Source organism: Sus scrofa, chromosome 14, assembly GCF_054392235.1.
Source record: "Sus scrofa isolate SSC_HxYL_T2T_F1_AM1 chromosome 14, Sscrofa_HxYL_maternal_Yorkshire_Landrace_v2.0, whole genome shotgun sequence".
NCBI lineage: Eukaryota > Metazoa > Chordata > Mammalia > Artiodactyla > Suidae > Sus > Sus scrofa.
This window is the reverse complement of record NC_139396.1, coordinates 144,129,231-144,142,092: the sequence shown is the minus strand read 5'-3', so window position 1 is coordinate 144,142,092 and position 12,862 is coordinate 144,129,231. Positions and strand designations below refer to the sequence as shown.

The 12,862-nt window shown below is 34.9% G+C and overlaps 1 protein-coding gene across 6 annotated transcripts in view; it reads right to left on the bottom strand.

Moving 5' to 3' along the window:
• Nucleotides 1-864: 864 nt before the first annotated feature.
• The window catches only part of SHOC2 (SHOC2 leucine rich repeat scaffold protein), a 95,687-nt gene continuing 83,689 nt past the window's right edge, over nucleotides 865-12,862 (bottom strand). For 3 of the 6 annotated variants that reach the window (XM_005671457.4, XM_005671458.4, XM_001927493.5), the window contains exons 5-9: nucleotides 12,469-12,657; nucleotides 8,003-8,125; nucleotides 5,674-5,811; nucleotides 5,249-5,366; nucleotides 1,024-3,121 (exon numbers count right to left, since the gene is read on the bottom strand). In XM_005671457.4, the coding sequence (XP_005671514.1) occupies nucleotides 2,913-3,121; nucleotides 5,249-5,366; nucleotides 5,674-5,811; nucleotides 8,003-8,125; nucleotides 12,469-12,657 (777 nt within the window). In that variant the 3' untranslated portion in view covers nucleotides 1,024-2,912. Of the gene's footprint in view, nucleotides 3,122-5,248; nucleotides 5,367-5,673; nucleotides 6,123-8,002; nucleotides 8,858-8,898; nucleotides 12,658-12,862 lie in introns of those variants that run through there. The other 3 variants (XR_014826214.1, XR_014826215.1, XR_014826216.1) reach the window with 3 other exon arrangements.

Sequence of the window (12,862 nt, the reverse complement as noted above, 5' to 3'; positions counted from 1 at the left end):
CTCAGCATGTACTAATGGTTTAGCGATAACTGAGATGAAAAGCAAAAGCTATAACAAAGTTATCAGAGAAAGATTAGATAAATTGTGATGGATAACAGTTTATCTATTTTAAATGATTCAGGCTTTACAACGAGATAAAACAGAAATATGCAATTACATTTGTGGAGTTCATTTCAACTGGGTCTTCCAACTCCTAATAAAAGTACAAATAAATGTTTTATGTGTATTTTCTCCTGCAAGAGTTTCTATCTTCTGTTTTCATTTGTATCTATCAAATCCATAAATTATTTAGTATCTCCTTTTTTTCTGTATGAAATAATCATTTGAGATTTTTAAAGTATTAAACTGTCACTAAAAGGACTGTTTGAAATTTTTGTTGTCACTTTGCTACTATGTATATTAACAAAAAGCAAAGTTTAAAGCAATGTTTTTACAATGTAATATTCTATGACATTCTTTTTTAATTTACTGAGCCTCACAGAAAGACCAAAATCTAATTTCTTTAAAAGAAAGGATTATTGTTGGACATGGCAATTACTCCCACTGAAGTCTTAGGAAAAATACAAGCTCCTAAGTAGTCATTCAACAACATCCCTTATTATACTCAAATTATTTAAATATTAAATATCCTGATTTCATAAGGCTATCCCAATTAAGAGTCCATTTTAGTTAGCTTCATGGTAGAAGTAGTAATGAAATTCACGAGCTCTTTCAAGGTGGCAGCCATACACATGACGTTTTATGCGTCTCAAAAAAATTTATAATTCCTCAGATGGTTTGCCTATAACATAACTTCTACATGTAGGATTGTGATCACTTTGCATTTCTGTTACAAACTAATGTAAATGAAGGTAGGAACCAAAATGTTTTAAAAACCATATCTATTTTCATTTTTAAGAAACAATAACCATATTTTTAAAAAAAGACATTAGGTTACTGCCTTTAAAGTTCAAGTTCCATCATCTTAAGATATAAACACACCTGGATATGAGATTTTTAAAAACCACACATACACACAAGCTCTAGGTAGAGCTGTAATAAACAAATTCCTTTTATAAACAAAATTTTAACTGAAAAGCCACAGTAGATGGAAAAAAAAGAAGAAAGGATATTACTTGGTAAAATCCAGTGACATCTACAATAGTTTTACAGCACATTTAAGCATTCTACGGTTTTATATCTTTACCTGCCTTCCATTTCTTAGTTGCTCCTTTAAAAATTGCCAATTATGATTATAGGTTCAACCTCAAACTTAGTCCTGATTTTGAGTGTCAGGAAAAGCAAAACAACACTCCAAATTTCTATGTTAATATTACAGCCTTACTTCAAAAATGATTTTATTTAAAATACAATGCCCATCATCTAAATGGAAAAGAAAAAAAAAAAAAGAAAGAAAACCAAGCAGCAATACATAATTATACATAATAGTTATTCATTATATGGGAAGTGTTTTTTTTAGGATGATATCTAAAATGTACTTGCTCTGTGAATCTCTTTAATAATTAAATTGACTTAGACTGACACTATCAAAAGTAAGAGTACTGTATAAGGGGCACAGATTTACAATACTGCTAGCCTTAAAAGCAGTAAAGCAAAAGAAAATACATCAAGTAGCACATGCACATCTTACAGAACTTCCACTGAACTATCAATGGCTTCTAGGCAATGTGCTCTTTTCCATAACTGTATTAACAACTACCAAAAAAGGAAAGATGAGATTGAAATCAATGGTACTGAACTGAATTGTTTGAAGCCAGTGCCCCACATGTGGGGAAAAGTGCATTTAGTTCAGCAGCAATATAGCACAGTGTGAAGATATTGTGCTTAGACGCAGATATTCCAAAACTGAAAGATGTACAAGGCAAGTCAAGATATAAAACCATAGTACACTGTTAAATAACCTTGAAACATACATATATTGCAGTGTTCAAAGAAAAACATTCATTTCATTTTACAAGGCTAGGGAGAAATCCTTAAAGTTACCTATTGGCGTAGTTTATGATATAATAAATACATATCTATATAGCATTGTATATACACATGTAGAATGTGTGTTTGTTTGTATCTTTTTCTTTTTTGCCAAATTATTCTGTTAGTTTTTGTGGATCTGCAACTTTCAGGAATGAAAACTCCTTTGCACAATTTTCTGTTCCCTCAAACTTAAGATACTTATACTAGAAAAGGTCTCAATATACACTCCCAAGCCATAGACTCACTTCAGATATTTTGCTTCACAACTGATAAGAGAAATACAATTAAAGGATTTCTAGAATTTTTTACTATCTTTTCACATTGCCAGTTATTTCAACAAGCAAATATCTCTGAATATTTAAATCAGCTGATGCAAATTCTTTAGTAGAGTATATAAACTCTAGATCTGATTAAAACAGAGCAAATCAAAACAAAAAAAAATCCAGTGATTTACTCTGACTGTAAACAATATATAAAATTCAAATCTCAAATTTCAAAATAAGTTAAAGAAAAATTCTACCTTCAGGGCCTAGAATACTATAAAGATCTCACCATTGGTAAAGGGAAAATATATATGAAAAGTTGCAACAAAATTGTTTGCCCATTATTTTTGCTAAGAGAAAGTATATCTACTATACTACCTCTGGCCCTTAAATTTAATAACTCCATAATTTGTTGGCATATGTTTTAAGCAAACTGGCATATCATATTACACAACAGAAAAACATCCATCAAGTTCAGCAAAGAAAACTTATATAAGCCTTTTGTACAGAATTAAAAAAAATCTAAATGGCTATGATTCCTCTATTAGCAGAAACACATAACGCAGTCTTTATAAATCTGCCAAATATATCAATATCTACATAAATAGATACAGATATAGATATGAAACATTAATGGCAGTCTATTTTTGAACAGTGTGTGGGACCAGCAGATTTGTATCAGACCATGGCACGATATGGACCCTGCATCTTTAGGAACTGGATGATGAAAGAAGGACCCCCAGCAACAATCTGAGGTGGAAGGTGACTGAGCGGACAGTTCTCAATACTCATGATTGAAAGCTTGCTACAAAGAGCCAGCTCAAAGGGAAGGCTATGCAGGTTGGGGTTGTCATTCAAATACAGTTCTTCTAGATTCTCCAGTGTACCTGTTTTAAAAAATAAAATTAATTATTATTATATTTTTTTAAATTGTTACTATTTTAAAAGTTCAACTGGTATGATGCTATCCTGAGCATGATGTATACTGAATATACATTTCCTCTTATTCTCTTCTCTTAATTTTCAGGCTCTCTACAACCATGGATCTCAAACTTTACTGCATATTCACGTAATTTGTGAGAATGAAAAAAAATCTTGATATTGAAGTCATACTCTATACCAATTAAATCAGAATCTCTTCCTTTATAGTTGGTATTTAAGATTGGATTTTTTTGGAAAAATACATATACTACATCTCTGGAAGCTCTCTAGAGCTTGGCATTCATGTGTATTCTTTCAAAATTCCAAAAGTAAGTTTACTATTTAGTCAGGGCCTATAATCACCTTCCTGTTGGAGAAAATGTGATAATCTCGTTTATTAATAAATTTCTCATGTGAAAGGTTTTTGTTACTTTGTATAAATCTTTCACTAAGACAGTTATCACATATTTGGCAGTAAGCCAAAAATAAATTTATATCATCTTTTAAAAGTTTTTTTTAGGCGCTCTCACTGTGTTGCAACAGGACTGGTGGCATCATGGGAGCTGCTGGGACGTGGGTTCAATCCCCGGCCTGGCACAGTGGGTTAGGGGTCTGGCACTGCCGCTAGGTCGAGACTGTGGCTCTGATCGGATCCCTGGCTCCATATGCTGTGGGGCAGCCAAAAATGACCAAAAAAAGTTTTTCTTAAACTGTCTTAGGATACTCATATTTTCTAGGCAAATGTCTGAAGTAACTGCATGAGGCCATCTGAATAAATATACTAGAAATAAGAGTGTAAAGTTGCCTTGTGTGTTTCCAACTTTTTTGCCTTTATTTTTTTGCTTTTTAGGGCCACACTTGCAGCATATGGAAGTTCTCTAGGCTAGGGGTTGAATCCGAGCTGTAGCTGCTGGCCAACGCCACAGCCACAGCAACAGCAACGTGGGATCCAAGCCACATCTGTGACCTACATCACGCTCACAGCAATACCAGATCCTTAACCCACTGAGCAAGGCCAGCAATTGAACCTGGATCCTCATGGTCACTCAGGTTCAGAGCTGCTAAGCCACAACAGGAGCTCCCCATGTGTTTCCAGTTTTTAAACCTCAAAGTTTGTAATATTTGACTAGTAGTATGTAAAAAGAAAAAACTAATAAAAGAAGAGTTACCAGGTAATGGATGTATTTACATTTAAGATGTTATTTCTTATTCAGAGCAATCCTATGGAAGTTACTATTATCCTTGTTTTACATGTAGGAAACTTGAAGCTTAGACAGTTTCTGTACCTCAGCCAAAGCCACAAAACCAATATAGGCAGCAGATCCAGATTCTGAAACTGTCTATTTCACTCCAAAACCACTCTTAACCACTAACCTATACCACCTCTGGGACATCATGGTATAATGAGTGAACATAATACATACGATTACTAATTTAAGAACTACTATGTGACCTTAATCAATTTACTCTCTGTAAAATGAGAAAACTTGCACTGCCTAAAATTCAAGATGTTCAGATTAATAGTATGAAATAATGGTATGAAAACACTTAGAAAATTCTAAAGTACTCTCAAATATTAATATTAATCACATACTAATATCAATCCTAAAACCTCATATAGAAATATATTTTGGCATAAGACACCATTAATTTAATTCAAGCTTATATAATTTTTAAATTTGGAAGAAACATAAAATAACTCCTTTAGGAGTTCCCTGATGGCTCAGCTGGTTACTGCTGTGGTACAGGTTTGATTCCTGGACTGGGAAGTTCCACATGCTGTGGGCATGGCCATGAAATGAATGAATGAATGAATGAATAAAGTAACACACTCCTCTAAATTAAAGTTAAACCTACTGAACTATAAGTATGCTAAAACATTCTCAAATACAATGGTAGCTCTAACACCCCATGAGGAAACCTAATCAAAACCAATCAACCAACTACTACTGGTGCACTACAAAAAAAATCTTGAGCCCAATGTAACCTGATTAAGTTAACAAAAATAGTGCATTTGTCATATATATCTGAAATACTGCATGAACACACAAGAGCAAATTATTAGCACAGTCAAGTATCCCAAGAGTTCATACCAATTTCCTCAGGAAGATGAGTAAGTAGGTTCTCTCCAAGGCCTAAATGTGTGAGATTGGTAAGGTGACCAATGCCTCTGGGAAGAGTGGTCAACTGGTTGTTTGTCAAGACTAATTTCTAAAAGATTAACAAAATAAAAGATGGTTACACATATATTTCCTATAACCAATGTAGATTAAAAAATAATCTGCTAAACTAACAAGTTCAATAGGGAAATTATATAAGAATCACTAAGTAAGTTTTTCTTTCAAAAAAACACCATTTGTTAGAAAGATAAAAGCAGATATATTACATGAACATAAAATTCAGCCCTAATGCTGTAAGAGGAAAATCTACCGGTTCAAGAATAAGAAAATGTGCAACTTGGATTGCACCCCCAAAACATTAATCATACACCTACAAAATCATCTGGATAATGTTTTACCTGTAAATCCTTAAGATAGGCAATTTCATTTGGCAAGGATTCCAATTTGTTCTCCTCTAGATCCAACTCTCTTAACTTCCTAAGGTTTCCAAGACCATGGGGAAGCTTCTTTAGAAGATTGTTTGATAATATCAGAACCTAAAGAGAAATTATTGACAATGTTTAGAAAGTCATGAAATAGAATTACATATTATTGTGTGGCTTAACATTTATTAACCAATGCTAATTTACTAAACAATGAATAAGAAGGGGATTGTTTAATTATATAAGATAAAACATTAAACTTACTACTTTTTTTTTTTTTTTTTGTCCTTTTGCTATTTTTTGGGGCCACTCCCGTGGCATATGGAGGTTCCCAGGCTAGGGGTCTAATCGGAGCTGTAGCCACTGGCCTACGCCAGAGCCACAGCAACGCGGGATCCGAGCCGCGTCTGCAACCTACACCACAGCTCACGGCAACGCCGGATCTTAAACCCACTGAGCAGGGGCAGGGATCGAACCCGCAACCTCATGGTTCCTAGTCGGATTCATTAACCGCTGCGCCACGACGGGAACTCCTAAACTTACTACTTTGAAAAAAATCACTATAGTTATTTGCGGCAAAATATTTTATTTAAGCCAAAACTAATGAGAGCAAAAGGACATAATTCAAACTAAATTATGCAAAATATAAAATTATTAACTACTTGCACTAAGATTCATATAGTAAATAGTATCTTGATACTGAATATTTACAAATACCAATCTTTTTTTTTTTCTTTTTATGGCCACACCTGTGGCAAATGGAAGTTCCCAGGTTAGAAGCTGAATAAGAGCTACAGCTGCAGGCCTGTGCCACAGCCACAGCGACACCGGATCTGAGCCCCATCTGTGACCTATGTAGCTTGCAGCAACACCAGATCCTTAACTCACTGAATGAGGCCAGGGAACCCGTAACCTTGTGGACACTATCTCGGGTTCTTAACCCCACTGAGCCACTATGGGAACTCCCACAAATATCTAATAGGAAACTAATTACAAAACTCCTTAAAAGCATCACTTAAGGGACATAACAACTTACTTCTAACCTTCCCATATCAATCCACTACAGTTATTATTTGTGGTATATTTATTATACTGCAAAGCATCCTGCAAGATCTGGAAGAAGGGAAAAAAAGGCTAAAGAAGATATAGTTCTTATTCTGCATGACGTTACAACAGGGGAGGGATAGCTAGGAAAGTAATACTGAGTTTGGGGATAGTGAAAAGAGCACTGAATGGAAAGATCTAAATAAGGTTCCAGATAATTTTTTATGCCCACTTATTTCCCCCAAAGTTATACCATGTATAATGAAATAAACATATGCAGTTTAAGACCAAGGAAATAATAACAGCAACCATCATTTATTGAGTTTACTACTATTTGCAGGCACTATACTAAATGCAAAGTGTTCATTATTGCATTTAATCCTCACTACAATTCTATGAGGAGAGTACTATTATTCCCATTTCATAGCTGAGAAAACTGAAGCTTGGGCAGGTTAAATCCATAAATAAAGAGAGATGAAAATGGAATTGTACCCAGATTTGTTTGGCTTCAAAGCTCCTGCTTCTAACTATTACACCATACTATTTCACCTTATTAAATACAGTAACAACAGAATAGAGAAAATAGATCTTTTAAAAACATGAATACAGAAGACATTTTTAGAAATACTTATCTACCATTAGTAAGCTTTTTCATCAAAAGGATGAAAACGCTAGGGTGGAGGCAGGAGAAATCATTCCTCACTGAGGAGGTAACAAAAAATAGATCTTTAATTATGAAAAATAATTTTAAAAGAACAATTTAAGGGGATGAAAAGAGAGCAGTCTAGATACTGGGAACAATAAGACAGAGCCATAAATATGCACACATTGCCAACAAGCAAAATAATCAATTTAGTTAGTAAATAAAAGAGGAGGTGAGTAATTAGGATGGAAAAGTAGGTCAGAATTATATGAAAGGTTCAGAATGCCAATCTGTGAAACCATAATTACTTTGGTAGACAACAGTGCAGCATTCTTAAACAGAGTTAAGGAAAAAACAACATATTTAGAGTCCCTTTCTTTTAAAGATACTTTATAGCATTCAAATCTACCAACTTACAGTGGATAAGAGTAATTCAAAAGCATTGAGCTCAGATTAAGTCATTAGTTCATCATTCCAATAGGGGTGTATGTTTAAGAGAGCACTAACATTTCTAATTATTATCTTCACCCACTTAGAAATAGTTTTTTAAATTGGAAACTTCATGACTGAGATAACTGTGGAAGAGTCTAAGGAGTTCTAAATGTTCTTTAAACTTACCTCAAGAGAAACAAGACCAGACACATCCTCAGGGATCTTTGTGAGCTGATTAGTAGCTAAATTCAACTCTACCATACTGGTCCAAGTTCCAAAATCCAAGGGAAGTGATGTCAACTGATTGTCCTGGCAAAGACAAAAAAAAAAGAAGCATACAAGGTAGAACCACAAAACCAAAACTCCATATATATCTCCACATAGAAAGAAATTCTTAATTAAACATAAAAACATATTCCCTTTTTTGATATCTAAATATAGAAGGGAAAAAGGCAACAAAAACTCTAAGCCTCCAAAGTTTTTCGTGTGATAATTAGGTTTTTATTTTAAGCCTCAACTGGAAGTTGTTCCTATGTGATTATCTGTATTGGATATGGAAAAATACACTATACAGACCAACACTTGAGATCTCAAAGTTCCCAGGGATAAATACAATGTTTTTCCTCACTTGACAATAATGTACAGAAATCACTGAATAGAATGTGGTATTCATGAGCACACTGGAAGAAATAATCATAGCCCACAAGGAATCCAGATAAGCTCAGTAATTCCTGAGATGCTGAGCAATGAGGTGGGGAGGAAAAAAAGTTTTAGTAAGACAGAAACATAAATCAGTAAGACACTAATAAAATGTCCACGATTTTACCTTAAAAATCCATAAGATGGTAAAAACATAATTATCATTGAGTGATAAAAACAAATGATCAGTGTCATCCTAATTTTGTTAAAAAATGAGATTATAGCTATACACAGGAAAAAATAGTGAAATATATGCCAGTGATGCACTAGTTTTTTTCCCTTGCTTCCTCATATTCACTTCTAAAGCAACTCTTACCACTGTTGTGTGCTGGGGTATTAATACTGAGAGGGGACCATCAGTACCCCCTCCCAGCCAAAACTACTGATAGTTAATTAATAGTATTATAAAGCATTTTCACTAACAAAATTTACTATTGGTACTTATATGAGGAGGAAAATATCAGCAATCATTTTGACTTCTTTCAAGAAAAAGTTCTATAAAACATTTGTCATGATTTTGAAGAAAAATTAAGTCCAAAGCTCTATACAAAGTTTTGTTATTTCACTGAAAACAACAAGCCTTTCCGAGCTAACATATTACAGTAATATAGTATCTATAAAAATGTTTAACCAAGTGAACACCTGGACTGGTCTCTAAGCTCTGCATTACAAATTGAACATTTAGAACTAACGCTATCACCACACTAAATCTCATATAACCAGACATTTCATACTTGTTTAAGATTATAAGGTTATCCTGAATCTCCACTAGTTCACTTATTATATACTTCCAATTATCCTAAAAGATACATATACTGTTGAAGTATAAACAGAATTGAAAAATTATACATTAGACTGTAGTTTAAAGAACTACAATTATGTCAAAATGATTCATTGAAGACAAAAAGACATAGTATGACACAATATAAAGAACACTACATCTGGAAGCAGGAATCCAGGTTTCCTGGATTCCTACACCTCAGCCATGACTTAGCTATGTGGCCAATTATTACCTCTGGGTTTAAAGTTTGTTTGCTACAATTAAATCACTGGAAAAAATCATTTTTCATTTCTTTCCTCTGTTTGCAATCAAATTATTTTTCTTTATTACAAAATGTGAAACTCATTCACTGTAGAGAATATAGACAAGGAAAAAGAAACTAAAGATCACCTGTCAGGAGAAAATATTTGCAAATCATGTATCTGACAAGAGAGTAACATCCAAAATATATGAGGAATTCATATGATTCAGCAGCAAAACACTCCAAACAATCCAATTAAAAAATGCACACAGGATCTAAACAGACATTTTTCCAAAAAGACATACAGCTTGGCAACAGGTACATGAAAATGTGCTCAGTCACTAAGCACCAGGAACTGCAAATCAAAACCACAATGGCATTATCACCTCACACCTGTCATAATGGCTATATTAATATGCATAGAAAAGTGAACCACTGTGCACTGCTGATAGGAATGTAAATTGCTACAGCCACTTTGGAAAACAGTATGGACATTCCTCAAAAAGTTATAAAAATATATAACTACCATATGATCCAGCAATCCCGCTCCTGGGTAACAAAATGAAGAAAACAAAAACACTAACTCAAAAAGAAATATGCACCCTCTGGAGTTCCCATCATGGCTCAGTGGTAATGAATCTGACTAGTAACCATGAGGATGTGAGTTCAATCACTGGCCTCGCTCAGTGGGTTAAGGATCTGGCATTGCGGTGAGCTGTGGTGGAGGGTCAAAGACTCGGCCCAGATCCCATGTTGCTGTAACTGTGGTGTAGGCCAGCAGCTGCAGCTCCAATTTGACCCCTAGCCTGGGAACTTCCATATGTCACAGGTGCAGCTCAAAGGCAAAAAAAAAAAAACAAAAAAAAGAAATATGCACCCTCATGTTCACTGCAACATTATTTACAATAAAGATATGGAAACAACGTAAGTGTTCATCAGTTAATCAATGGATAAAGATAATGTGGTAGAGTTCCTGTTGTGGCTCAGCAAGTTAAAGACCTGTTGTCTCTGTGAGGAGGCAGGTTCAATCCCTGGCCTGGCTCAGGTTAAGGATCTGGCGCTGCCACAAGCTGTATGGTAAGTCACAGATGTCACTTAGATCTGGTGTTGCCATGGCTATGGCATAGGCCCCAGGTGCAGCTCCTATTCAACCCCTGGCCCATGAACTCTCTATACGCTGTAGGTGCGGCCATAAAAAGAAAGAAAGAAAAAGATATGGTATATATATTTAATGAAATACTATCCAGTCATAAAAAAGAATAAAAATCTTTCCATCTGTGAGGCCACTGATAGACTTTTGAGGGCATTAAGATAAATAAAAGAAGTCAGATAAAAAGAGAAAAATACCATATGATCTCACTTATATGTGGACTCTTAAGAAAACAGGCAACAACAACAAGAGTTCCCTGGTGGCCTAGCAGGTTAAGGATCCCAGTTGTCATTGCTATGGCTCAGATCACCGCTGTGGTGGGGGTCAGATCCCTGGCCTAGGAACTTCCACATCTCTAGGGTGCCACCCCCAAAAACGAAACAATAAAACAACAACAACAAAAACCAAGCTCATACATACAAAGAACATAATGGTGGTTGCCAGAGGCAGGGAACAGAGGCAGTAGAAATAGACGGAAAGAGTCAAAAGGTCAAATGACACTGTGTTGCAAATGCTGAGAAAGTAAATCTAAAAAGTTCTCAGAAAAATTTCTATAACTAGAATGTATGTAACACAACTAGAATTACTGTAGTGATCAATTTAACAATATATATACAAATATCGAATCATTATGTTGGACACTGAAACAAATATAACACTGGATTATAAAATAATAAAGGAGCTCCAGTTGTGGCTCATAGGGTTAAGAATCTGACATAGTGTCCATGAAAATGGGGGTTCAATCCCTGGACTCTCTCAATGGGTTAAGGATCACAAACTGCAGCATAGGTCACAGATGTGGCTCAGATCTGGCATTGCTATCGCTATGGCATAGGCTGGCAGCTGCAGCTCCAATTTGACCTCTGCCCAGGGAACTTCCATATGCTGCAGGTATGGGCTTAAAAAGAAAAGAAAAAATTAGAATAAGAAAAACAATTTTTAAGATAAAAAAAGAGACCACCCATAAATAATTTTGATATTCAAAGACAAACATTATATTTTGGTAAACACTGGCTATATGTATGCATATAAGTCTATAGCTATTTAACATATAATTAAACACATCAGGAGTTCCCGTTGTGGAGCAATGGAAACGAATCTGACTAGAAACCATGAGGTTGCGGGTTCGGTCCCTGGCCTTGCTCAGTGGGTTAAGGATCCAGTGTTGCTGTGAGCTGTGGTGTAGGTCTCAGATACAGCTCGGATCTGGCGTTGCTGTGTCTGTGGCGTAGGCTCACAGCTACAGCTCAGGTTGGACCCCTAGCCTGGGAACCTCCACATGCCATGGGTGTGGCCCTGAGACAAAAAGACAAAAACAAAAAACACATTAAACACAGCTCATAAAAATAATGTGTACAAAGAGAATCTTACACGCTTAAATTTTTCCTACTTAGTAAATTTTAGAATATTTCAATTGGTATTTAATTTTCTATAGTATTATTTTTAAAGGCTTCATAGTATTCTACTGAAGATATTATGCTTTTAAGAAATTAAATCTCTATTAATTCTAACAAGGTGGTACCAATCAAGTAGAAAGGTCTGGAATAAATGTTCCTACAACCATGCTTTTAGGGACATTCATGATTATTTCTTTAGAAAAAACTGCAAGGTTCTAAGATATTTGTTATCTAACACAAATTGTCCTGAAGTATCCTTATTATCAGTTTAGACCCCATCAGCAAGATATAAGTACCCATTCATTACCCACACTAATAGATAAAGCATAAATATTAGAAGTACTAGTCATAGTTGTTTTTTCCCCCCAATACAAATAGACTTACCTTCATATTCAGTTTACTTAATACTTTTGCTCTGGAGAAAATCCCAAATGGGATTTTGTTGATTCGATTGTGTTCCATGTTGAGGGAATAGATGGTGGAAAATTGAGATGGACCACCTACTGGATATAACTGGAAGCAATTTCTAGCTAAGGTCAAACTATTTAGTTTCACAAGACTTGATAAAAGACTCTGTAAAAAAAAAAAAGAAAGAAAAAAAAAGAAAAGAAAAGAAATAAATATCAGAACTGTAACAAGACTTATTTTGTAGAGTGCAGAACAGCAGTCCCAAACACAAATGCCTCAAGAGTCCCTGAAGGTAACAAATGACACAGACTGGTTGGGCCGGTTCTGTGATTCCTCATCTAGAAGGAAAGTCATTACTCAGCTCTAGCTA